The sequence below is a fragment of the Orcinus orca genome, chromosome 1, assembly GCF_937001465.1.
Source record: "Orcinus orca chromosome 1, mOrcOrc1.1, whole genome shotgun sequence".
Classification (NCBI taxonomy): domain Eukaryota; kingdom Metazoa; phylum Chordata; class Mammalia; order Artiodactyla; family Delphinidae; genus Orcinus; species Orcinus orca.
In genome coordinates, this window is record NC_064559.1 from 155,278,141 (window position 1) to 155,306,076 (window position 27,936).

The 27,936-nt window shown below is 37.5% G+C and overlaps 2 protein-coding genes across 26 annotated transcripts in view; both read right to left on the minus strand.

The window, feature by feature from the left end:
- The window catches only part of DYNLT5 (dynein light chain Tctex-type family member 5), a 31,078-nt gene extending 18,246 nt beyond the window's left edge, over positions 1 to 12,832 (minus strand). The window contains exons 1-3 of one of the 3 annotated variants that reach the window (XM_049698415.1): positions 12,418 to 12,832; positions 12,008 to 12,156; positions 10,156 to 10,277 (exon numbers count right to left, since the gene is read on the minus strand). In XM_049698415.1, coding sequence (XP_049554372.1) covers positions 10,156 to 10,274 — 119 coding nt within the window. In that variant the 5' untranslated portion in view covers positions 10,275 to 10,277; positions 12,008 to 12,156; positions 12,418 to 12,832. Of the gene's footprint in view, positions 1 to 6,760; positions 6,929 to 10,155; positions 10,278 to 12,007; positions 12,246 to 12,417 lie in introns of those variants that run through there. The other 2 variants (XM_049698410.1, XM_049698425.1) reach the window with 2 other exon arrangements.
- A 1,853-nt stretch (positions 12,833 to 14,685) lies between these two features.
- The window catches only part of SGIP1 (SH3GL interacting endocytic adaptor 1), a 222,204-nt gene continuing 208,953 nt past the window's right edge, over positions 14,686 to 27,936 (minus strand). For all 23 annotated transcript variants that reach the window (XM_049698175.1, XM_033407538.2, XM_049698214.1 and 20 more), the window contains 4 exons: positions 24,872 to 25,074; positions 23,344 to 23,408; positions 22,609 to 22,773; positions 14,686 to 21,626 (listed from right to left, as the gene is read on the minus strand). In XM_049698175.1, the coding sequence (XP_049554132.1) occupies positions 21,604 to 21,626; positions 22,609 to 22,773; positions 23,344 to 23,408; positions 24,872 to 25,074 (456 nt within the window). In that variant the 3' untranslated portion in view covers positions 14,686 to 21,603. The remainder of the gene's footprint in view (positions 21,627 to 22,608; positions 22,774 to 23,343; positions 23,409 to 24,871; positions 25,075 to 27,936) is intronic.

Below are 27,936 nucleotides of genomic sequence, written 5' to 3' on the forward strand. Positions count from 1 at the left end.
ACTGCAGAAATATAAAGGATCATGAGAGATTACTACACACAACTATATACCAATAAAATGGACAACCTGGAAGAAATGGACAATCCCTAGAAAAGCACCACCTTCGGAGACTGAACCAGGAAGGAATAGAAAATATAAACAGACCAATCACAAGCACTGAAATTGAGTCTGTGATTAAAAATCTTCCAACAACAGGGGCTTCCCTGGTGGCACAGTGGTTGAGGGTCCGCCTGCCAATGCAGGGGACACGGGTTCATGCCCCGGTCCGGGAAGATCCCACATGCTGTGGAGTGGCTGGGCCCGTGAGCCATGGCTGCTGAGGCTGTGCATCCACAGCCTGTGCTCCACAACGGGAGAGGCCACAACAGTGAGAGGCCCACGTACCATAAAAAAAAAAAAAAAAAATCTTCCAACAACAAAAGACTAGAACGAGATGGCTTCACAGGTGAATTCTATCAAACATTTGGAGAAGAGCTAACACCTATCCTTCTCAAACTCTTCCAAAATATAGCAGAGGGAGGAACACTCCCAAACCCATTCTATGAGGCCACCATCACCCTGATACCAAAACCAAACAAAGATGTCACAAAGAAAGAAAACTACAGGCCAGTATCACTGATGAACATAGTTGCAAATATCGTCAACAAAATACTAGCAAACAGAACCCAAGAGCACATTAAAAGGATCATACACCATGAACAAGTGGGGTTTATCCCAGGAATGCAAGGATTCTCCAATATATGCAAATCAATCAATGTGATACACCATATTAACAAACTGAAGGATAAAAACCACATGATCATCTCAATAGATGCAGAAAAAGCTTTTGACAAAATTCAACACCCATTTATGATAAAAACCCTCCAGAAAGTAGGCATAGAGGGAACTTACCTCAACAAAATAAAGGCCATATATGACAAACCCACAGCCAGCATCATTCTCAATGGTGAAAAACTGAAACCATTTCCACTAAGATCAGGAACAAGATAAGGATGTCCACTCTCACCACTATTACTCAACATAGTTTTGGAAGTTTTAGCCACAGCAATCAGAGAAGAAAAAGAAATAAAAGGAATACAAATCAGAAAAGAAGTAAAGCTGTCACTGTTTGCAGATGACATGATACTATACATAGAGAACCCTAACGATGCTACCAGAAAACTACTAGAGCTAATCAATGAATTTGGTAAAGTAGCAGGATACAAAATTAATGCACAGAAATCTCTTGCATTCCTATACACTAATGATGAAAAATCTGAAAGAAAAATTAACCATTTATTATTGCAACAAAAAGAATAAAATATCTAGGAATAAACCTATCTAAGGAGACAAAAGATCTGTATGCAGAACACTATAGGACATTGCTGAAAGAAATTAAAGATGATACAAACAGATGGAGAGATATACCATGTTCTTGTATTGGAAGAATCAACATTGTGAAAATGACTATACTACCCAAAGCAATCTACAGATTCAATGCAAGCCCTATCAAACTACCAAAGGCATTTTTCACAGAACGAGAACAAAAAATTTCACAATTCGTATGGAAACACAAAAGACCCCGAATAGCCAAAGCAATCTTGAGAAAGAAAAACAGAGCTGGAGGAATCAGACTCCCTGACTTCAGACTATACTACAAAGATGCAGTAATCAAGACAGTATGGTACTGGCACAAAAACAGAAATATAGCTCAATGGAACAGGATAGAAAGCCCAGAAATAAACCCACGCACATATGGTCACCTTATTTTTGATAAAGGAGACAAGAATATACAATGGAGAAAAGACAGCCTCTTCAGTAAGTGTTGCTGGGAAAACTGGACAGCTACATGTAAAAGAATGAAATTAGAACACTCCCTAACACCATACACAAAAATAAACTCAAAATGGATTAAAGACCTAAATGTAAGGCCAGACACTATCAAACTCTTAGAGGAAAACATAGGCAGAACACTCTGTGACATAAATCACAGCAAAATCCTTTTTGACTCACCTCCTAGAGAAATGGAAATAAAAACGAAAATAAACAAATGGGACTTAATGAAACTTCAAAGCTTTTTCACAGCAAAGGAAACCATAAACAAGACTAAAAGATAACCCTCAGAATGGGAGAAGATATTTGCAAATGAAGCAACTGACAAAGGATTAACCTACAAAATTTACAAGCAGCTCATGAAGCTCAATATCAAAAAAACAAACAACCCAATCCAAAAATGGGCAGAAGACCTAAATAGACATTTCTCCTAAGAAGATATACAGATTGCCAGCAAACTCATGAAAGGATGCTCAACATCACTAATCATCAGAGAAATGCAAATCAAAACTACAATGAGGTATCACCTCACACCAGTCAGAATGGCCATCATCAAAAAATCTACAAACAATAAATGCTGGAGAGGGTGTGGAGAAAAGGGAACCCTCTTGCACTGTTGGTGGGTATGTAAATTGATGGAGAACAGTATAGAGGTTCCTTAAAAAACTACAAATAGAACTACCATACGACCCAGCAATCCCACTACTGGGCATATACCCTGAGAAAACCATAATTCAAAAAGAGTTATGTAACCACAATGTTCACTACACCTCTATTTACGATAGCCAGGACATGGAAGTAACCTAAGTGTCCATCAACAGATGAATGGATAAAGAAGATGTGGCACATACATAAAATGGAATATTACTTAGCCATAAAAAGAAATGAAATTGCATTACTTGTAGTGAGGTGGATGGACCTGGAGTCTGTTATACAGAATGAAGTAAGTCAGGAAGAGAAAAACAAATACTGTATGCTGACACATATATATGGAATCTAAAAAAATAAAAAGAAAAAACTGGTTCTGAAGAACCTAGGGGCAGGACAGGAATAGACACACACATAGAGAATGGACTTGAGGACACAGGGAGGGAGAAGGGTAAGCTAGGAAGAAGTGAGAGAGTGGCATGGACATATATACACTACCAAATGTAAAATAGATAGCTAGTGGGAAGCAGCCGCATAGCACAGGGAGATCAGCTCGGTGATTTGTGACCACGTAGAGGGGTGGGATAGGGAGGGTGGGAGGGAAACGCAAGAGGGAGGAGACATGGGGATATATGTATAGGTATAGCTGATTCACTTTGTTATAAAGCAGAGACTAACACACCATTGTAAAGCAATTATACTCCAATAAAGGTGTTAAAAGAAAAAGCCCATCATTTCCCCTTGCTCATATATTATGTTCTATATATTCATAGGTCTACTGCTACAGTTTCTATGTATTCCATTGCTTTATTTGTCTATTTCTACACCTATTTGTTTATTCCTGTATTTATTATTATTTTTACTTACTACAGCTTTGTGGTATATCTTAATATCTGATAGAGTAAATTCCTCCTCAATGCTCACTCTTCAAAGTTAACTTACTCAGAATTCTTTCCCTATTTATAAAATTTAGAAATGGTTTGTTGAGTTTCTCAAAACATACAAATGGGTTTTGATTGAGATATGTGCATTTGTAGATTAATTTGAGAAATACTGATATGCTTTTGTGTTAAGCAGTTTCATCTATGAATTATTTCACTATTAATTCAAATCTTCCTTAACAGGAATGCCTTTACCTGGGATCACAGTCAAAGGGCACTTTTCACAAAGATGCCAATGAAGGGTTATGTACAAAGATGTTCCACATGGCACTGCATACCTTGGCAGGGAGGGAAAACCAATCTGGGTGTTCATCCCTAGGGGAATGGATAAGAGCATGAGTGATGGATGTATATTAAGGACTATTATGCAGCAGTAAGAAGCAAAGAGCTAGATATCCATAGTCACATGAGTAAACATAAAAAACTAAAACTATTGAATGAGATATGAGATTGAGCAAACAAAATGAGATTTATAGCACAGTACCATTCATGTAAGTCAAAAGTGCATATCTTTAAGTACTTGTTCTGTAATTTTTTATGAGAGAGTCAGTCAGGTGAAGTCACAGAAGGAGTCAGAGGACAGGTTCATGAAAACAGTTTATTATACTCACAGGTCCTAGAGGCAAGAGACACAACATGCCACACAGGACCATGTGGAAAAATGCCAGTGTGGTCAAGAGGCAGAAGACGGGAGCAAGGGAGAGCCAGGGGCCTTTATTGGGGTTTCCCAGGGAAAGGCAAAGCGGTACAGGGGAAACAGCTCAGGACTGGCCTGGTCTGAATAATTTCAGTGGGCTCTAAGCTATAGGAGAGGCCCCTAGTTGCCTGGTACTTGGCCCTGGGATGATTAGGGCAGAGAAATACTGCCTCCTGGGATGTGTGGGGGGGCCAGAGAGAATGGGTCAGGATGCCAGTTGGTTAGTTTGCATATTAAAGGCATGCTCCCTGCTGAGTCCTTGACTATCTTTAATAACTGGCTAGCTCTGGTGCCGGGGGCAGCCTCTCCCCAGCCAGAAAGGTTTTTGAAGATGTCAAAACATCATAATACACAGAAAATTAAAAATATATATAATATAGTATTTAAGTATGTATATTCTTGTAGTATATTTAGTATTTTGTGCATCAGAGTGGGTGCCTATTGGGAGATGAGAGTGGGAGTGAGGATGGGGAAGAAGGGGGCAATCAGGCAAACAAGGGGTCCTACTCATATTAGCGATGACAATGTGCTACGAAATGAGGAATAGTTTCAACTCATCTCGGCTCCTGAGAGAAGTAAGATAATAAATGAGATGAATGGGGATAATAAAAGTACCTTCTCTACTTAACCCACAGGGTTTTTAAGAGATTCATATGGATATTGTATGGGATGTATCTATTAAGCACAACTTAATATTAGCTATTATTGTGGTTTAATTTAGGAACATGGCCAATGCAGTTTCTCAAGCTTCTCTCTCTTTGGAGGGAAGCTGTGTCTCATCCAGATCTTGTTGGGGGCTTTAGTTTGATTCAGATGGCAATAGAGCTTATCAAAAGGAGGAAACAGGCCAGGCAACATCATTTTTAACTGCACATAAGAGGCTCAAGTAGTATAGGTTGGAATCATTGAATAAATTCATCACATTTAAAATGACTTGTGCATTGCCTTTCCCACCAGATTATTTCTGTGTGGTTCACCACCTACTCATTGGTCAATAAACATTTATTTCAAATGAAGCAATGAATGTAATCTTTTCCATTTTTTCAAAAAAAGATTACCATGTGGCTTTAAGTTTACTTGAAAAATGAGGTTCTCGAGAGAAGAACAACCCTAGAGTTAGTCACCTTTATATTCCTTACATGTGGCATGAAGTGGAAGCTTAATAAACCTTGAATAAATGAATAAGTGGAAGAATATAATGTGGCCTAACTACTGCATTAGATGCCACCAGTGGGTTCAAGTGGAGAGCTCTGGGATCCATCAAAGTTCTGGTTCATGATATCACTGTAATTTTGGTTTGAGGCAAAAGAGAGACTCTTCAGTCTTCAATCTTAGGCTTGACCTACCAGTTGAACTACTGCCTCAGAGATAAGAAGTCTGGATATCATGTCACATTACCCTGGGAAAGTAATTTAATCTCAGGCTTCTATTTCCATTTTAAGGATATGAGAGCAGCACATCTGTTCAAATACTCTTTGAAAGCTGCCAAAGCCTGTTTCCAACAAGAAAGACGTCATTGTAAATACCTGCTCTTACCCATGGATGGGAAACAGAAGGTTCTGGTGAATGAGTAGGAGAGTTTCATTGATGCAAGTTACACGTAGATAGCCAATTTTCAGAGAATGAGAATTTTTGACTGTAAACAAAAGCCCGTTTTGCCACTTGCTGATTCTGTAGCTTTGGAGCCTCAACCTCTCTAAGCATGTTTCTTCATTTGTAAGATGAAGATGCTAACAGCGTCTCTCTTATAGAACAGGGGTCAGCAAATATTTCTGTAAAATGCCATATAGCAGATATTTTCCACTTTGCAGACCCTGCACGTCTATTGCAACTACTCAACTCTGCCATTATGGTGTCAAAGCAGCCAGAGACAATACATACATGAATAAACATGGATGTGGTCCAGCAAAAACCTTATTTATGGATACTGAAAGTTGAGTTTCTTATAATTTTCACATGACAAAATGTATTATTCTCCTTTTGATTTTTTTCAACCATGGAAAAACCTTTATACAAAAACAGATGGCAGGTTGGAATTGGCCCTCGGGTCATAGTTTGCCAACTCCTGATACAGTGCGTCTCTGAAACAAAAATGAGGTCATAGTGAGGGCTCAGTAAAATTTAGCTTAGCACCCTTATTATTATCAATTATTTAACTGAAAAGCAACAAAATTCAAAATTATAGATAAAGTGTGATGACAACTAGGTAGCAGCTATAGGAAGAAATATGCCAATGAGCTAACAGTTATGATGTTGGTATAGTAAAAACCAGCTTAAAATGTTTTTTTTTAAAGAATAAAGCATAAAAATTACCTCATAATGAAAACATAATTTACATTAAAGAGACAAATCTAAAAACAATTAACAATAATTATATTGAATATAAATTCAATCTTCCTTTTACAATTCAGAAGGCATTTCAGGTATCCATTATGCCCAGAGATCAATGTTAAGCATTAGTTACTTCTATAGAAGACCACAGAGAAACCAAGAATGTGGATGAACTTATGCTGAGCTTATGCCACATCTAAGAAAGTGTTTTCCAAGTAGGTCTACCTCCTATGCTTCTTTGCCCTCCTTATCAGAGTGTTTACTGTTATAAAGGCCAGTAAGTCCACAGTCTAATGAGAGAGATAGACAAGAAAACACCCAAATACAGTACCACGTAGAAGGCGAAAGCAGAGGAGCAGAAAGGAAGAGCATCCGACCCAGTCGGAAGTGGAAGCGGTTGTAGTTGGGTAGTTATGAAACCGTGGGTTACATCCATTTCACCTGCCTTCGCTCATCAAGGTTGTTTTAAGACTTCCATGTCCTCCAAGCGGTGCATAACCTAAACAATAAGATGTTTGCCCAAGTTATTGTTTAGGAGCTTGGAGTCAACTGCATCTCATTCGAGGTCAGCTGGTTAAGTCTGGATAGGACCACTGACCCTTCAACTGGGCAGACATTAGTGTCCAATCAGTGACCTTTTAACATCAGAGGGCCCAAAACTCCACCCTCAGAATGTGCAGAGGGCTGTAGGCTAGAAACATCTGCACGGAACAACAATTACTGCATCTTTTCCCAATCACCTTTCCTCACCCTCCCCGCACTTCCCATGCCTCATACCACCCTGCTTCTTTATTCTTTGTCCCATAAACTCCCAATCCCCTTGGTTTTAAGGAGGTGAATTTGAGATTTGTTCTCCTATCTCCTCGCTTGGCTGCCTGGCGAATGAAAACTCTTTGCTGCAAACCTCAGCATATTAGCGTTTTGGCTTGTTGTGCGTCAGGCAAAATGAACCTGTTTTGGAAACTGTGATAGAGAGTTTCTTGGAGAGTTGGAGATGGAGCTAAATTCTGAAGGAGGAAAAGAAGGAAGCCAGAGTGTAAGACGAGCATTCCAGACAAGGATACCCCATGGGAAAGCAACGTGAGGCAATGGCTGGAGGCAAGGCAGAGCACCGAGGGATTGTAAATATGGAAGGTGGGAATGGCCCAAGAGTAGGATGCAAGCAGGATAGTGGGGAAGACGGAACTAGAGAAGGCAAGGGTCCGTGGGCCCTTTTGGCCATACTCATGATTTAGGACTGTATCCTAATCCTTAAATTGTTCCTTGACCTATAAGTCTCAGCTATTTCATAGCAAAATGGTAAGAATGATGTCTACCTAGTAGGATTAATGCTGGGGAGATTAAATGACATAATGTATTAGGTCCTCAATATACTTTAGCATATGCTTTATACTACTGAAATTAATCTATTCAAAAAATTGTTTTGAGATAACTTTCAAGTGAAAGGCATATGTTTTTCCAAAAAAAAACACTGCAAATTCAAAACAATGCTGCATTTGATAGCCACTAAGTTTTCAGAGTTTTTCTACTAGTTGAAGACCCATTTCAGGAAGGAGAATCACCCATACATTCTGGTCCCTGGCAAGGATGAAGACGATGGAAAATAAGTGGGAGTTAGGGTTAGGAGGCAGCCTCCTAAATGGCCTCTGCATTGCAAGCGTGCTTGGAATCTGTTCATTTGCTATTTAATAAAAAAGGCTCCAATAGAGGATCCAGTCTGAATATTTTGTTTGAGAGTCCCTGTTTCTAATTTTGAAATATATCAAGATAATTATCACTTAAATGTATTTGTTAGTAAAAAAAAAATCTTTCCTCATGTGTTGCTAAAACTATTTTCGTGTTCTTGTTACCTTTTAATTTGTTTTTATACTTCATCAATAAAATAAGAGTGATCTTTAATTCTTCAGATTGGGCCATGTTCTGATTCTATATACTTGACTTTCTTATTTGCTTTGAAAGGGAAGAAGTAAATGAAACTTATGCAAGTAGGGATGATAGTTTAGTTTTTGGATAAGAACAGTGCTTTTTAAATCATGGGACCAGGATTTATGTCAGATTATTATTATAATATTTGCTTCTAAAAAGTTGAATTTAAGCTAACAATTTTTTTAAAATAATTTAAAAAAACTCTTACACTTAAATCTTGGAAATAGCAGTCAAAATGACTTAGGATCAGAAGCAAAAGCTATAGAGGTTAATTATTCTCCCAGCTTTACTTCTGATGTACACTGAGATTGCTACTCCTTTATATTTCCTATCTGTGAAAGAGAGCATTTGTACAGGACTTGTAATCCACAATCATCTAGGGTTGAAAAGTAGAATTTTGAGTAAGTGTATTAATACATTCTGAGAGCAGAACAATTTGGTTTCAGAATTCGAACGTAAATCTCTTCCAGTTCTTCTGGTCTCTGTTCCAACAGACACACCAGCTCCTGCTTCCCAATCATGGGGATTAATATGCTACATCTTTCTTTCTTTCTTTTAAATTTATTTATTTATTTTATTTACTTATTTTTGGCTGCATTGGGTCTTTGTTGCTGCGCGTGGGCTTTCTCTAGTTGTGGTGAGCGGGGGGCTACTCTTTGTTGCGGTGCGTGGGCTTCTCATTGCGGTGGCTTTTCTTGTTGCGGAGCACAGGCTCTAGGCACGTGGGCTTCCGTAGTTGTGGTTCGTGGGCTCTAGAGCGCAGGCTCAGTAGTTGCAGCGCACGGCCTTCGTTGCTCCACGGCATGTGGGAACTTCCTGGACCAGGGCTTGAAACCGTGTCCCCAGCATTGACAGGTGGATTCTTAATCACTGCGCCACCAGGGAAGCCCTGCTATATCTTTCAATCGTGTAGATACTTTTAAGAAGGAAAGTTTATAATATAAATTAATTGACCTCTGCATTGGATAATTTGTTTGGTTTTCCTCCCGATGGCAGTCAAAAAAAAAATGCCATGAAAGTATTAAAAATTAATTCATCTTTTTTAGGAGAGCAAATGCAATATGTAGCAAGAGCCAAAAAATGTACTTATTATCCTTTGACCCACTAATTATACTTCGGGGAAGAAAACAATCAGAGACTTCTTATATAGTAAAAAATTAAAAAAGTGGAAACAAACTTAAAATGCTCAATGATTGGGGAATGGTTAGCTAACCCAGAATTATAAGCTGACAAAATATTGTATTATGCAACCATTTAAAAGGATATAAGACTTTGAAAGACACAAAGACTATGAAAATACATTACAAAATTTGTTTAAAATAATGCTAAATGCATTGTATATGTATATATTGATTACAATAATGCAAAAACGATGTATTCATATAATATTGAGGAGAAGAATTCAGGAGTCAGTTAAGAAGTAGCTGGTCTACATTGCATATGACATTCTTTTCAGTAGGTGATTTTTTGGGGTAGTCTCTGAAATAGTAAAAAATGCTGCTGTGATCAACTTATCACTTAAATTTCCTTGTTCTTTTTCTCTGTTTTCTTTTTCTTGGTGCACAACACAGTGATTTAGTATTTCTGTACATTTCCAAATGATCACCACGATAAATCTAGTTACTATTTTTTCTCGTTCTTTTAAAAAATATGGCCCCCAAAGATGACCTACACCTTGTACTTGCCCATTTTTCTCCCTTTTTATGTCCCAAAGGAAATGCATTTTTTTTTCCTCCTGATAAATATTATGAACCTGTTTATTCAGTAATTGAGTGTGTTAATGGACATCCAGTCACTCACTCTTTGGTGCGCCCACGAGGCTCTTTCCGCTGGAACTCATGACTACTTAAAGAAGACACACTGCCCCTCTTCTTCAGTAAATGAGCCGTTCTGTCTTTAGCAATGTCTGACATCATCATAACCTATGGAAGAAAACTTTTGTAAAATACTGAACAAAAGATCTGAAAATATTTTAGTATAACACAGAGACTCATTCTAAATAAAGTACACAGATCCTTTTTTTTTTAAGCATTTTGGAATAGGGAAGTGGGGTTTCCTAAAGAGTGATTTTTAGTATATGTTGTTATTCTGGTCAGTATAACTGGAAATATGATAACTCTTTTTAAAAATATTTCAGAATTTATAAGAAGTAGAGACTTCCTTTTTTGTTTTATTTTTATTTTTTTGGCTGCACTGCGTGGTATGCGGGATCTTAGTTCCCTGACCAGGGATGGAACCCGCTCCCCCTGCAGTGGAAACACGGAGTCTTAACCACTGGACCACCAGGAAAGTACCATCTGATAACTTTTATTTATGCAATAGCATACTTAATTCACACAAGCGTATATTAAGCTGCAACAAAAATACTTAACTGCAGAAGAGGTTAAAGTCACTGAGAAATGATAGCCATATGTAGAAGAACGATATTATCCTATACCAGAAAACAATATTTTTATTGCCTCCCCAAATTTAATTTCAATGATATTTTGCTAATTAACATTTGTTGTTGTTGCTATTACTTTAAAAATTAAGATGAGCTGCTTCTCCAAAGGGTATTTTTTTTTCAAGCAACAGTGATTTACTTTGTAAAGAGCAAACAGAACTTTTTTTTTTTTTTTTTTTTTTTTGGCGGTACGCAGGCCTCTCACTGTTGTGGCCTCTCCCGTTGCGGAGCAACAGGCTCCGGACGTGCAGGCTCAGCGGCCATGGGTCGCGGGCACAGCCGCTCCGTGGCATGTGGGATCTTCCCGGATCAGGGCACGAACCCGTGTCCCCTGCATCGGCAGGCGGACTCTCAACCACTGCGCCACCAGGGAAGCCCAGAACTTTTAATGAAGTAATTTACTGGAAAACCTACCTCCTCTCACAAATGCTTGTGAAAAAGCTGGTAGTAGGAATGGACTTCCCAGAACTTGGACTGTAACTCTACTGCCCTATTGCCTACATACAAGTTTAGACATTCATTGGAATTATTTTATAATCTGTAAATCTGAGAGCCCCAACAGGGAGACACTGTGCTAGGCACTAAAATAGAACTAAAACAGTCCCTGCCTTCAAAGAGCTGGCAGTTGAAGTGGGTAGGGCAGACAAGAACACAACCTAAAACCCCAGTGTGATCAGTGTCAGGTCAGACAGAGGCAAAGGGTACTGAAGGGCACGCAAATACAGCAGAGGTACTGTGTGTTAGGAAGCGAGGCAGTGTGGGGGGGGGTGCGATTGTGGACCTGTGTGTGAGAGTGTGTGTACATGGGTGTGAGCATCTCTATGTGAGCATATATATGTCTCTGTGGGCATGTGCTTGTGTGTATGAGCATGAGTGTGTCCCCATGAGTGTGTGAGGCTGTGTGTATGAGTGAGTGTGTACATAAATGTGTGTGCCTGTGTGAGTGCCCATGTGAGCATCTCTTTGTGTATGTACCTGTGTCTATGAGTGATTATCTGTGTACCTGAGTGTGTGCCTTTGTATGTCGGTGTGTGCACCTTTGTGTGTGATGTGTCTGTGCACTGAATGCATGTGTGTTTGAGTGTGTCTGTGTACATGAGTGTGCCTGTGTGGGCGTGTATATGTATGAACAAGACATACTGAGCTTGTTTAAGTGGGTCATTCAGGTTCCAACCTTAAAGCGACACTGACAGACCTCGGTCTGCTCACCTGTTTCCAAAGCTGCCCCGCAGGCCAGAATTGGGACCTGGAGGTCCAGAGGGGCTGAGGCCGCCGGTGTCGCCAGACCTCAGGCAGACTGCTCAGAACTCATGCTGCTCCACGATCGGACCGGCTGGCCAGCTCTGCACTGGGCAACACTGTAAAGCCGAGACACACAGGCGGGCAGGAAACAAAAGGCCAGGACCTGCTTCCAGTTCCAAAAACTGGGGCCACTTTTTTCTTATTTCTTGGAGGGAGGAGCAATAAGGCATTAGAGAGAGAGGTCGTAGACAAGGCAGGCAGGCCATTTCTAACACAAGGCCCTCCCCGCTTAGCCCCCTCGATCCTCGAACTTGCCTTTTGCCTTGGTCAATCTTCTCTGCTCCTGCCCAGACGCGCTGCGGAGAGGGCGCACTTACCTAAGGCAGTGCTGGAGACGCAGACGCGACTCGGCGGGGGCCCTCCCGGACCACGGACTCTTCCGCTGCCGGGACCAGCGCGGGGCGAGGCTCCCGTCTCCCAGGCTTCCCTCTGCCCGCGAATGCCCGCGCACTCCCCCTGGACTCCGCGGCCTGTCTCCAAGGTGACCTTCTCAAACAGAGTCCTTGGCCCGCCCCAGGCAGACATAGTAGTTGCGTAGTCCTCTGAGCCGCCTAAGGATGTAGAGGATCTCCTCGTCACTGCCCAGAGGGGGCTGCCCTGAGCCTGGCTGTGCCTTGGGGTGGCCGTGAGCTGGAGAGAAGCCGAGGCATTCTGTAGCGAGGGGGACATCTGGGAACTCAAGGGGCAACCCTGAGAGCCCTCATCAGTTTCCTTTTGCAGATGTCAGGGGCAGGAGTGGGAAATGCTGCCGGTTCCTAGGACGGGAAGTGCGAGGTACAGAGAGAAAGGAAAGCACCCCTTTCCCTTCCCCCGACCCCTGATCTGCCTTCCACCACCCCAAGGCACAGATGGTTGATAATAGAGCTCACATTTACCAGGTACTGGCAAACAGTTTTAGTTTTATCTAGTCCTCCCAATAACTCTTTCAAGAAAGCACTGTTGGGACTTCCCTGGTGGCACGGTGGTTAAGAATCCGCCTGCCAATGCAGGGGACACGGGTCCGAGCCCTGGTCCGGGAAGATCCTACATGCCGAGGACCAACTAAGCCCGTGTGCCTAACTACTGAGACCGCGCTCTAGAGCCCGTGGGCCACAACTACTGAGCCCATGTGCCATAATTACTGAAGCCCGAGCACCTAGAGCCCAGGTTTCACTACAAGATAAGGCACCACAACGAAGAGTAGCCCCCGCTCGCTGCAACTAGAGAAAGCCCACGTGCAGCAAGGAAGACCCAACACAGCCAAAAATAAATAAATAAATAAAGGAAATTTAAAAAAAAAAAAGCAGAAAGCGTTGTTAGTCCTTTACAGATTTAGAGAATTGAGATTCTGAGATATTGAATAATATGCCCAGGGCCGCTTGGAACTCATCGGCTTATCTTTTGGGCATTACAAACTTTCACGTTACACTTTCCTTGACACCACTCTCCCCAATCCTTAAAGTTTACGAAGATTTGAAATGGAGGCTGTTTGGGGTTGAGAACCCACCTGACATAAATAATAGGCCCTTCCTCCTTAATAACTATCCCTCTTCTAACCCCAGAGCCCTTCCCCCAACCCAAAGCAAACAAAACCAGACCCTGAAGGGACCTTCACATAGTGGGCAATCATTGGAAATAGAAAAAGATGGTGCCCTAAGCACCTAGCTTGGTGCATGTCCATTAATGAGTGCTCAGTGCAGCTAGAATTGGCTGTCAATAGCAATACATCTGCATAACGGTAGAGCACATAAGGATTAGGATAGCACTGGAGAAAGAGCATTAACATTTTCTGGCCCATCTCAATCCCTATTCACATAAAAATAAGAACAGGAAAGGATTGTTGACTATTTACTATATAATAGTTAGGAACTGTTAGGTGACTGATAAATATTATCTCATTTAATCTGTTCAGTGACCCTAGGATAAGGGAATAGTAACTCTATTTTTTTTAAGATAAGGAAATGAAGAATCATTGAGTAACATGCTCAAGACTATAGTTAAATTATAGAATGAGATTTGTCCAACTCTATAGCCCTTGCACTGTGCCAGACCTTCTGCCCACCATGCCCACCCTAAATATGCAACGAAGTTTTCCAGAAATGTGGTAAAACTTTAAGAGGCTGGTAATAAAAGAGGTTCACAACTCAACTTATTTTTGTTTTTCATTTATTTTCCAGAAAAAAATCACATTTAAATAGTAACTTACTTATATATTTGATCTTGTTCTCAAGTATAATTAAACTTTGTCCTGCAATGGGAACCCTAGTGGCAGTAATGTGCCATGATAAATAATTGCATATTTAGGATTTTGTAAAATGGGTGATTGGGAAAATTATGAAGGAAAAAACACTTGTAAAAATCATTATTTACAAAAAATGATATCCACACCTTTTCTAATTTATAAGGCAAGTAACATTAAAATGTTCTCATGGTTATCTTCAAGAAGTCAATATTACACATTCATATCACCATTGTTCATCAGAGAGCTTTGGGCAGTTCTGTGAAGGAACAAATCCTTGCTTTTTTTTTGCTGTTTTTTTCTTGAGCACGGCACATAAGCAGTAAAGATTTCATCACAGCTACAAGAATTAAGTATTCTCTATTGAATTACACATGTAGGAAAAAGAGCCAGCCATCAATATTTTAACTAATTTTAAAAGTATATTTGAGTATTTTACCCCAGAGTTTTTTTTTTTTTTAATAAATATTTTATGCTCAAGGTATTTTGTGAAAATATGTACTCCAACCAAGGTCATAAAGACATTGTTTACTTTTGCTACAAAGATCATGGAGCACTCTAAATAAAAGCTACCACCAACTCAAAATATACACTAACAGCATTTTCTTTAAGAAAGACAGATGACTGAATTTTATTACCTTTAGAAATACAACAAAATTTCTCTGAGATTCTTTTCCTAGTTTCTCTTATTGTTAAAAGTACAAAAAAAAATCAATGCCTTCCATTGCCATTTAGTAGGCACAAAATTAACATTTGATCATTACATTCATACAGATCTCTATGCAAAGTGAAAAAAAAAATCCTTTGTATATTGAAACCCAATGCTCTTCAAACAGTTTAAAAAGCCAGCTCTACAAATGACTGCTTGGCCTGTAGTGAAGTCCTAATGAATTAAAAATTGAACTATATTTAGAGAAATGTAAAGTGATTCAGCTTTACCCTTTTCTGTCTGATAACAAGACAGTTTACCCAGGAATTATTAAAGGAACTTTGTTGATTTTTTGTGAAAATGATTTGCAAAATAAAGCAAAGCAAAAAAGAACTGCTTAATGCTCATTGATAGAGTGTAGAGTCCTGCAAAATCTATACTAAATAGTGTATTTTTCCTAGGTTTAACTGAAATGTTTTTCATATAATTTCTAACAAGATTATGTAAAAATACAGTCAGCATCAATCCATCATGATTCAATTTCTTAAAGTGTTTAGATAAAGTATTACCAAAGATTGTTTACTAGTATTAATTCTACTCTGTAAAGAAATTTGGACCATCTTCAACAGATAGCAGCATGATGTGATGGTCATAAGTGCAGATCCTAAAAATAATGCTTAAAAATTTAAAATAGTAAAACAATTTTATTGTTTTGTTTTGAATACTTTAGGTGATAAAGTTAAATTCACTAAGATATACTTATGAAATTTAAAGTAGATAGTAAATCATTTAAAGTGGCAGAAATTTTCCTTAGAGTTAAAACAAAAACCCAGAAGCATCTTTCCAAAGCATTCCTGGTTATATTATTTGAAATTGCTGAAAGATATGTAAACCAGTGTTAAAAAGAAAACTTTTCTAAAGTTTCTTCAAGATGTGTTTAGAAAGAAAAGTGTTTTTCTGATCCAAAACTTTCTTAAGCTTCATTAAAACACTAACATTTATTATCAATGTCTAAGGAGTGGGTTGGGACTATGATCTAGGATCATTTATTCTCAGACCACAATGAACATTTGCCAGAAGCAGTAGTCCTGAACATGATTTGGAAAACACTGGAATACAGTGAATGAAGTAGAATTACCCTTTGCTTATTTTCTTTTGCCAATTAAGGGACACATAAAAATATATTTGCTTTTCATTGAAACGTCTTTTCCTGTAAGGTCAAAGATGTATATAGAACAGGCAATGTACTGCACTAGAGATAGAAGGAGACGATTAGAAATACTATAAATCAAAGGAAAAATAACATTAGAAGTTAAGCCTAGAGAATAAGTTATTATACCCATGATGGATGTCAACAAGGAGGTGACTTTCTCTCCTAGCAATACTCATTTTGGATAGACATCAGATATTAAACATGAGGGACAGTCAAGAGGTCTGACCATGGTCAACTCAATAGACCCTCAAATTTGATCTTTCAAGAAGGATATTTGGTATTCAGTTAGATATTTAAAATGCAGCTCTAGCCTATAGAAGATTACAGAACATCAAAGAAATAGAAATGCTAGTGGGTTTTGTTGTTTGGTTTTAATATTTGGAGACTTAAACATTGCACTCCTATCTCATTTTTCCTCCATACATTCCACAGACAAAAAGTAATGTAATGGTAGCCATGTTTGATTCACAAATGAGCAAATGGCATTTAACTACTGTTTGCTGAATGAAAAAAAAAAAAATGGAAGGAGCAGGAAAATACAATAAAGCCTGAAGAGAGAAGTGCACATAGTAAAAGAGGTGGGGTGGGTCATCAGAACAGTCTCTTTAATCAGTGTAACAATGATTGACTTGTTCATTCATATCAACAATTTAATTTGACTCATTTTAAGGAAACATCATGTTGACAACTTTTAAAGCGATATTTAGAGATCACCCTAATTTTGATACCATAAAAAAATTATGCTTCCATTTAAAAAAAATTGCTGACCAGAAAACCATGTAGCAAAATGAATACATTTACACTGAATGGGATTTTGCTCAAATGCATAATCTTTTGGAAAAAAGAAAGTTAAAAAAAAACAAACAAACAAGAAACCACAAACGCATCTCCTTAGTAGATACAGGCACATTTTACTGTGTCATTCAACTTTAACTGACAGACTGTGATTATTTTGAGAAAAAAAAATGCAAAAATGAAAGCAATTGGTGCAACTGTTTTGGAATGACAGTAGTCCGTGCTTATAAAGCATCCAATTCAAAGGCCTATAAAATAAACAGTGTCAGCTCACAAGTTAGATGCCTGTGTCCCTTGCAGGAAGGGAGCCATGTTTTAGGACATTTTATTTGGAGAATGACAGCTTGCAACCTACCTACTTCTTTTAATCTTTTAAGACATTGACAAAAAGGACAGAAAAATGACAATGAGAGAATGCATTTCAGGTCAGTTTGAGATAGCATAAAAGAACTCTAAGGAAACAAGGAATTTTCCTAGAAAAATCCCTCTACCTTTTTTTTTTCTTCAAGATTGTAGGAAGCTAAATGGACTGAATGAAAAAATAAGCTCACTAGAAAAATGGTATTCAAATGATAATTGAATGTGTAAAATCTGATGCAATGTCAGAGCTAAGAAGTATTTGAGAGATCTACTAGGGCAGTGATTCTCAAATTTTGGGTGCTGTCAAAATACATATTCTTAAACCTCACTCCTACAGATTTATTTATTCAATATCAATTTATTGATGCCCACTACATTCTAGGCTCTGGGGATATAGTGGTAACTAAGCCAAAATCATTTCCTTTGTTAAATAAATGATAATAAAAGTGGTCCACAAATCATGCTTTGAGAAACATTCTTTTCCAAGAATTTTGCTTTTGGAATTATCCTTATTTTGGTATTAATTTTTCATAGCACCTTTTACCTGGGTACTTAGTGGAATATGTATAGTAAAATAAAACAGAAGAGTTCATTTCCCAGAATGAACAAGTAAAACAGGTCAAGGGCTCCCACTGCTGTCAAGATAACTGGGTTACTTCCAGCTGCTGTGTCACTTTGGGCAAATTATTAATTTGTTTAAGCCTCAATGTCACCATTTGTAACATACTAATTAAAAAGAGTATCTACCATTTGGGGGTTGATATAAAGATTAAGTGAGCTAACATCTATAGTGACTGGTACGTGGTAAGGACTCAAGAGAATATCTATTTTTACTGTATATCAATTACTATGATTGTACAAGTTTTTTTTAAAGCCCACAAAGGTGGATGTCTCTGAGTCAACTAGAACCATGGAACTTCTGAGGTGAGAGAAGCTTTATAGATCATGGCTGTGTTATTATGGTATTTAAACAGTGCTCTGGAGGACCAGATTTAAACTGCTGGAGGAACTCCTTCATTGCTCTGAGCTGTTTTGCCTAACAGGATTCCATGTGTAATTTTAGCAGAAAAAAGTTTGGCTGTTAAGAAAAGCTTGGAAACCACTGTCAATCTCAACTCCTCATTCTAAAGGTGAGAAATTAAAGAGGGCTATGATTTGTCCAATGTCACACAGCAAGAGTTAGTGGTAGAGCTAATGTAGTTACCAGGCTTCTTTGAAATGAATATTTGGAAATGGAAATATGAGTAATTATGGCCTCAAACACTTTGCAGATTGAGATTCAGTAAAAATACATAAAAACAAAAATAAAACAACTGTAGTTTGACTTTCTGGAGGGGATGGTTCCTCTCTATTCACTTGAAACCATTTGAAATGTGGACATTCTTTCTTTACAGGTGAAATGTACTTCCAAATACTATGCAGTGAATATTCATTTTGGCTGTATGTGTAGAGAAGAATAGAGCTTTAAAAATAATTTAAAATTTAATTGTTTGGAATTGTATGTCCCAATTATGCTAAAATTCAGACTAATTCTTAAGAAAAAATACTTTTTAAAATAACATGAAAATATGGAATTTATTTGAAAAAAAATATTTCCCATGTTGCAAAATAAAGCATTCATACTTTCTATCTTGTTAGAGCAGAATCTTTTTTAATCATAATGCTCAGGAAATGGTGTTCTGGTTAATGAGAACCCTTTCTTTTTATTTGAACCCTTGGTATTGAAAATCTAAATATGTACTAGCCCATTTTGTTTTAGGAATTGATAATGAATCTGACTTAGTGTTTCTTTTATAATTACATTGTCTAGGATCATTTTTCCTAACACAAATTATTATTGTACAGTACTTTGGATACAGGAGTAACAGGAGATTATAAACTACAAGATTAAAAAAACCCACCAAAATCTAAATCCCTGATATGAGTTAATTGTGTTATTATATGACCTATTTTCTGAAAGAAGAAGGGATATATTCTCTATGAAGGTTCTGGTATTCAATAATAATAATAAAAATATTTCAAAATTAATAATTTTGAAATCTCTGACTTTCATTCTGTTTCATAAAGACCAATTATGGAATTATAGGATATCCTCATAGTTTCAAATTTAGTGCCTAGAGACATTTGAATAATGTAGAGATCATTGTAATCTGTTTTAAATTACATTATATATCAACCAAATTATTCTATGAAAAGAAAACCCTTGTGTTTAATTACTAATTCACTCTAGAAAGATATAAAATAAAATAAGATATAATGAGCAAGACATGAGAACCAATAATATTTATACACTTTTAATATGCCTTTGTGTTAATATTCAATATGTTTTCTCATGAACTGATTTCTTAAAAACACATTTTTATATTCATATGCTGGATAATTCTCAATTTTCTGTTACTTACTCTCCATTGGTTTCAGTGTCTGAAATTTCCCCATGTTTCATGGGATTTAAAAGTTTGCATTTACTATTTTGGTTACAAAATCAAATTGAATATCTTTGCTTAAAGTGAGTTTATTACTTACTTGTTCAAAAAACTTCAACACCAGAGACTGCTTGGCGAGCCAATTGAGAGTTGTTTGAACAGTAAGATTTCTTCTAAGGTAAAACAGGTCATTTTGAACATTCTCTTGGTAGCAAGCACTGATTGAGAAGTACAAATATTAATTTAAAAAGTTTCACTATTAACAATTGCCAGTGACAATCTCATTTTAAATGTAAGACTTACAAAATTTAATTTGATTCTAAAATTTAAAGGGGCTAAAGGTTCTTTGTCAAGCATGAATGAATGTAAAATAAAATTTATCAACTAATGATGAATATAACAACTTAATAATTATAGTTATTTAATAGTATAACCTAGAGTAGGAATTAGTTTATGTTTAAAATAGGTTCTATGACTTAAAGGAAAATTCATGTTTTCAGATTGTAATGAAGGAAGGTTTTACAACTGGGACCCCTGAAGAAGAGCTTCTTCATCCCGAATTCCCATATTATGAGGCCAGACTGAGTAATTACAGTTTTTATTATACCTTGCAACAATGAAATCATAACATACATTTTTGATAACTCTCTTTTTGATTCCCCAAGAATGGCAAAGATTTATAGTTACATACAATGAATCTTATCCAAAAGGAAATTTATTGCATAATAATGTGGTTAGAATTTGATTTATAAAGCTTATTTTTTCCTTCCCAAATGATATAAATGATGACAATTAAAATTCTCCTTCTGGATTTAAGTAGGGGACTAAAATCTTTTTTTTCTGGGATATTTAGACTCAATGTTTTGGTTCCTATTGGTAAAGAGGAAGATGCTTGGTACCATTCCCCATGCTGGATGGGAGGCACTCTCTGTATAGAGTTATTGTGCAAAAGTTGTTAACAGTTCAACTATGGAAATTCTTGAAATTTTAAAATCACAATTTTTGTTTTAGTCTGATTATTCAGTAATCTCCACATCTGCTAAACTGTGGAGAGAGGGGGAAGTAGTTAAGACTTCGACATCTTCTTTACTCTTGATTATAATTTCATAAACTTTAAATATGAATTGCTTTCCCTTTTTACACAAGTTATAAAAATAAGAGGGCCTGTTTACACAGTTTGCATTTTTATGAAATTTGCAGTTTGAAAAAAAAGCTTTTTAAAAAGTGGTAATTAATGCTTTTCTTTGAATATGCACATGTACCTTAGAATTTTTTTTTCTGAAATAGTTTCTGACTTTAACCCACTAAATATTTGAAGATAGAATTTTTATTTAGCACTAAAGTAAAACATACTAAGGACCGAAGAAAAGGAAGTTTTTTTCTGGTTCCACTGAATTTTTTGTGTGTGTGGCACCCCCTTATGACAGCTATCAATATTATATTTAAATTTTATATATTGACAAAATGCAATCTACCTCTGTAAGCATTGTGCCATTCAACAGTACTACTATTAAATTTACATACCACAGTTTAAATTACATCCATTTCAGGAATGGTAAAATGCTAAAACTCAAGTATAACTGCCTTACTGGAATGAGTACAATTTACAAATACAATAATTACATTTTAAAACCATTAACAATATTACACCTAGAAGTAAATACTGTAGGACTGGTCATCATGGTATTGTGTGAGGGAAATCATTGCTGAAAGTCATTGACATTTCCAGCAGATATACCCCAAGTGCAGATTTTGGTTTGTTTTCATCAAACCAAAATTAAAACCTGTTTCTCATACAGTAGTTCTCCATTATATGAATCCTCCAAATCCTTGCATAAGATTTTATTAGTTATCTGCCAAGTATTTTCCTGCAAAATAAAACAACATATCAACGGTTACCTGCTAGTTCCATAATGTGGTTATTATGTGGGTAACATTTCTATTCTTCCTGCCCTACTCCTAGAAGCCAATACTATGTAATTGAAGGGTCCAATACTAACATAAAATACATAAAGTTTATTAAGTTTTCAACTTTCCAGACCAGCTAGTTGCTTTTTCACATTTCCATATAGGAATACTTTGCAGAGGTTTGGGTTGCCCAGAATAGCTTGGAAGATTTGTTCCTGGATGGGAGAATCCAACTTCTTATAGAAAGAGTAACCATATAATTTCCACCCTGGGCCATTTTTGAGAACAAAATGGGTGCAGTTAATAATTATGTCAAGGCAGACATAAAAACCAGGATGTATTCCAACAAATCATTGACCAAGATAATCACCTTAATATTGGGGAATCCCCACCAATAAACTCTCGTGTGTGCCAAAAACCTGTCTCATTATCACATTTCAGCTCTAGGCAACCACTTCTGATCTCTGGTCTAGACTTTTTAAGGTGCTATTAAAGTGAAGATGGATCCTCTTAGATCTCAGCTAAGCCTAGACAAGTCTAAAATCTATGAAGACCTGCTGAAGAAGAAAAGTTTTCAGGTAAGAGATAAATTCAAAATTAACATTCATCTTGCTTGTCAATGTAACAAAAGTAGGATTTACCTCCATTAACCTCAGTGTACACACCTATATAATGGGAATGACAGGTCAGTCCCATATAAGAAATAGCCAGAGCCATGATAAGTATCCAGGACCTTCCTGATTTCTGATTCCCAGTTTCATTGTCCTATTTTTACTTCATTCAACAGTTGGTTTGCTTTCTGATTGTGATGGGAAATGGGGATTGGGAGTGGGGAAGAAGAGGAGGAAGATGATCAGAAAATCACAACCTATTCCTTCTTAAGGAAGAGTAGCTAAGGCAACATTATTGTTTGCAGATGAAACTCACAAGATACCCACTTACCTGCAGCAAACCTTTTCTTGATGAGTGAAAATCTATACCCTGCTCCAACAAGTTCAATGTCACAGCCAGAAAGGGTGCTTCCTTCACTTGTAAACTGCACAACCAATGGGGAAGGTTTGCTTGGGCCTTCAGATAACTGAAACCTTGCCAATAAAGAGCCCACTCCTACAAAAAGAGTATTATTACAAGATAGTCAACACAACATTCTGGATATAACTTTGGAAATTGTATTCAAAGTTAATGTGCAAAATCGAACTTACTAGAAAATAGTATATGTTTCAGTATAAATAGAATAAAATTTATCATTAAATATTATTCATGACTTTTTTGCACGCTGATAAAAATGTAATTCAGCCAAATGGTACTTCAAAATTTGGAAGCATGCTGCTTGGAAGGCAATGTATTTTCCAGTTTATGATTTATATCAGAGGAAAGTGAAAAATATCTAACATCAGGGAGTGTGAGATCTGATACAGAATGGAAATATGCCTCATTAAAAGCTCTTCTCTGCTTAAAGTATGGTCTGTTTGATGTGGGGTCTTGGGCAGAAAAGAGGTAGCAGAGGATTCATTGAAGAACTATTTTCTTTTATTGGTTAAAATAAGTATATACCAAAGTGAACTGAAATATTTTGCTTACTTTTAGTGCTAAATGTATTTTGGTTAATAAGTTTCTAATATCTGAAAGTTATTTCAGCTTTATATATTAAATAAAATAAGCCTGTGATTACATTACCTCCATTTTCTGACTTCTGAGAAATATCAGGAATCTTCCACAATATTCTGTGCTGTTCAGCATTCCTAAAAATAAAGTAGGTAAAAGACTTTTTCATATGCAAGGGTTTCTGTTTAATGGATGTCGTATTTTTCCAGATAGTGTTAATTAATAAAAATGATCTTAAAAATTTTAGCTACAATTAAAGCATTATCTATCTATCATCTATCTATGCATCCCTTCCTCTTTCCCTCCCTTCTTCCATCTATCTATCTACCTACCTACCTACCTATCTATCCCTTCCTCCTTCCCTCCCTCCTTCTATCTATCTATCTATCTATCTATCTATCTATCTATCTATCTATGTATCCCTTCCTCCTTCCATCCCTCCTTCCATCTATCTATCTATCTATCTACCTACCTACCTATCTATCCCTTCCTCCTTTCCTCCCTCCTTCCATCTATCTATCTATCTATCTATCTATCTATCTATCTATCTATCCCTTCCTCCTTCACTCCCTCCTTCCATCTGTCTACCCATCCATCCATGCATCCATTCATCCATACATAAATACTCTCCTTTCTCTTTCCTTATTGTAACTAGTCACAACACTGTCAGAGAGATAAACATTTAGAGGATAATGCAGTTAAATTTTTTTTAACACATCTACTGAATAAATAGATGGGAAGTGTTAGTTGATCAATTAATTCAGGTAATTTAAATTGGAGCTGTCACATGGCTGACATTCTTTTTTTTTTTTTCTTTTTTAATGTTCTACTTTTTGCTTCTAACAATCATATGGAAAAACTGGAGTATTTTTCCTTAGGAGAAAAGGCTTTTTTTAACATCTGCTATTGGTACTCAGTGTCTATTCTGTTTCTGTTCCCATACCTTCTCTAGTGTGCCTTTTAATAGTCCAGAGGCTGCAAAATGAAACTCAGACTCCCTTGTAATTAGGGTCCTAGATGCAGATTAGGGTCCATCAATTATAGGTACTACTTGAGATCTGGCGGATAGAAGGGAGGCAGACGCCATTTTCCTGATGCTTTTTGGGCTGTTTTCTGCTGGTCAGCAGCCTAACTGAGATGTGGGGATCTTGTTAAACAGTGCTCCAGTCCAGTCTCAGTTTTGTAGTTGTTGAGAAGCAGTTTAGGCAGTGCCAATAGGAGCTTTCTTATCCTTGGATTCTCATGAGGGTGGTGGGTTCTTGAATTCAATGGCTCCACTGACAGCCTTCTAATTTCTCTCCTTCCTGGTTGTAGCAGAGGTAGCAGCTCCCCTGGTGGACCAGTTCTGCAATCTTCTGGGAAATATTCTTGGAGATCCAGTCTAAAGCTTGTTCCTCCTTTTTTGTGTGAACATCTAAATCCCTGTGTTAAATCATTTTCTGCTTGAAATTAGCTATAGCAGCTTCTGTTTAATGCCCTGAACCCTGACACCCAGGCCTGCTGTGATCTCTTTCTGTAGGAAACACAAATGCTAAAAAGTCTGTGATCCCTTTGCCCAGGAGCCCTTTGGTGAAGAGGAAGGGGATTAATGGCTCCTTACCAGACTGCTGGTGGGAGCACAGCCTGGAGCTTGGTTACCCCTCCATCTATGGGGACCAGGAACTGCACATTGTTGAGGGCCACGGCCGTTGTCATTGCATCCGTATTGTATTTGTAATCTATGCGCAGGTCGGTGCTTGCCGGCTCACATCGCCAGTTCACTGCCAGGTTTAGAGGTGTGGACTGAATGCCCTGGGCTGACACCTTGCCAAAGACAGGAAGGAGAACACTTAAGGCTTGAATATTAATCTGAAACAAACCCAGAAGCTATTATTATCTCCCAATGGAATATTCTTAGATATCAAAAAGTCATAATGTTGTTTGTGCCGCTCACAAATGAGCACTCAGTAAAAAAAGCACCATCAAGGGTGCCGTATGAGTGAGTGCTGGGTGCTTCAGGTGAACTGTTACCGATTAAAAATATAAAATCAATTATTAAAGTTTCTATAGCACTTTAGAGTTTACAATGCACTTTATGTCAGATAGGGAGCTGGTAGCACACTGGTTAGGAGCTGAGGCCAAGAAGGCAGCCAATCCTGGGTGTGAGGTCGTTTTTCCTTTCTTTCTTTCTTTCTCTTTCTTTCTTTCCCTTTCTTTCTTTCTTTTAATTGAAATAGAGTTGCTATACAATATTATATAAGTTACAGGTGCACAATATAGTGACTCATAATTTTAAAGGTTATACTCCATTTATAGTTATTATAAAGTATTGGCTATATTCCCCATGTTGTACAATAGATCCTTGTACCTTATTTTATACCTAATAGTTTGTACCTCTTAATCCCTTACTATTGCCCCTTCCCCTTTCCCTCTCCCCACTAGTAACCACTAGTTTGTTCTCTATATCTGTGAGTCTGCTTCTTTTTTGTTATATTCACTAGTTGGCTGAATTTTTTGATCCCACGTATAAGTGGTATCGTACAGTGTTTGTCCTTCTCTGTCTGACTTATTTCGCTTAGCATAATGCCCTCCGAGTCCATCCATGTTGCTGCAAATAGCAAAATTTCATTCTTTTTTATGGCTGAGTAGTATTCTATTGTATACATATACCCCACATCTTCTTTAACCATTCATCTATTGATGGACACGTAGGTTGCTTCCATATCTTGGCAAATTGTAAATAATGCTCCTGTGAACATGTATCTTTTCAAATTAGTGTTTTTGGTTTTTTCAGATATATTGGGGTGTGAGTTCTCATTGTCACTTCCAAGCTGAGTGATCTTTGACCAGTCACTAAAAACTTCTCTGTGCCTCAGTTATTTCCTCATCTGCCAAACAGGAATGATAATATATATTTTTTAATTTTTAAAAAAGTTTTTGGCTGTACCGTGTGGCATACGGGATCTTAGTTCCCTTACCATACTCATGCCCCCTGCCCTGGAAGGGCGGACTCTTAACCACTGGACTGCCAGGGAAGTCCCAGAAATGATAATAATATTTACGCCTAGAGATGTTAGGAAGATTGAAGAAGAAGTTTTATATGAAACACTCGGCCTAGGGCCTCATATACAGTAAGGAGTTAACATTTTAATACATGTTACCTATTAATATTCTTATCATATTTGCTCTTCACAAACCAGTGAGTTAGACAAAGGTGAATTTGACTAAGGAAAAGCCAGGTTTGAAGAAGCAACAAAAAGTTATAAGACAATAATATCAACTAGAATCCTGGGCCCACAGTGAAAAATTTGCAAGGTTATTATTTCTACGTGCCTTTTATAAGTACACACGCACAGCAGGGGCTGTGTGGGTGGTGTCTGTGCCCTTGCAGTTTTACTCATGGAGTATGAGTTTTGCTGATTTTAAAGAATATAAACAGCTCTTTATTGGCCTAGTAATGCCTGCACATATGGACACCACGTGGACCTGAAGGCAGGCTGTGCTTAAAAGTCAGGCATGGTTTTGCTGCAGAAACAAACCCAGACATGGATTCTTTTATAAAATGACAGACATGGCTTTTGATGACATAATTTTAGTTTGATGACCATTATAATAAAAGCTTTAAAACTTTATAATAATCTCTATGATAAGCTTTATAATAAAGTTTTTAAACTTTAAATATTTTTAGCAGCCCAATCCTCTGCATATGCACTTTTATTTAGAAGTCTGTTATTTAAGATAAGCTCAAAAGCAGAGCAGACCCACTCTCCCGACCCATTTCTATACTCTGTCCTTGGCAGGAGTTCTCAACTTCTTAGTAGTTCCTCTACCTGGGGAGGTGCTTTATGGCTATGTGATTGTCTCAGTTACTGGGAGGGTGCTACTGGTGGCCAGAGAGTAAACATGATGTGATTTGATCTCACAAAATGCTAATTATGCTTCCCAGCCAATCCCTTGCATTGTTGAAAAACAATAACAACAACACAACTAAACCACAACAAAAGGGATTCCTCAGAGCACCTTTAAAACAAAATGTCAGGCCTAGGGCTACTTACATTTCACAAAGTACTTTGAAATGTGTTAGGGTGTGAGTGTCTCACAGCCTATAAAATACCTAGGTAGGAATCATTTTTTCCTAATTTGCAGATAAGGAAACTGAGGCTCAGGGACATTAAGTGCCCAAGGCCAGTGGACAGTAGGAAGCTGACTTAATTCCAGAATTCAGTCTCTTGCCTTCATTATAGTACTTTACACCAAGCTCATATTACAATAGGTGAATTCTATTCTACATTTTGTTATAATGTCCAAAGCTTCAATGATATTATTCTTAGTGGAAAACCATTAGATTCATTTGTACTTTTGTGAAATGTACAATTACATAGATGCTTCACGTTCAATGGTTCCCTTAGAACATGTGGTTTTCAATCCACAGTGTGCATTATAATCATTTGGAGGACTTGTAAAAATATATACACCTACGTCACATCCTGAACCAATTAAATAAAAATCTCTGGGAGTGTCAGGGCCCAGTAGATGTCTCTGTCTCTGTCTCTATCTTTATCCCTCTCCCCTCCCCCCTCCCCATCTCCATCTTTATTTATCTATAAATAGATTTTTATATAGACATCTATCTATCTTTATATCTGTGTCTGTCTATAATTAGCACCAGTTCAGAATCAGCATTTG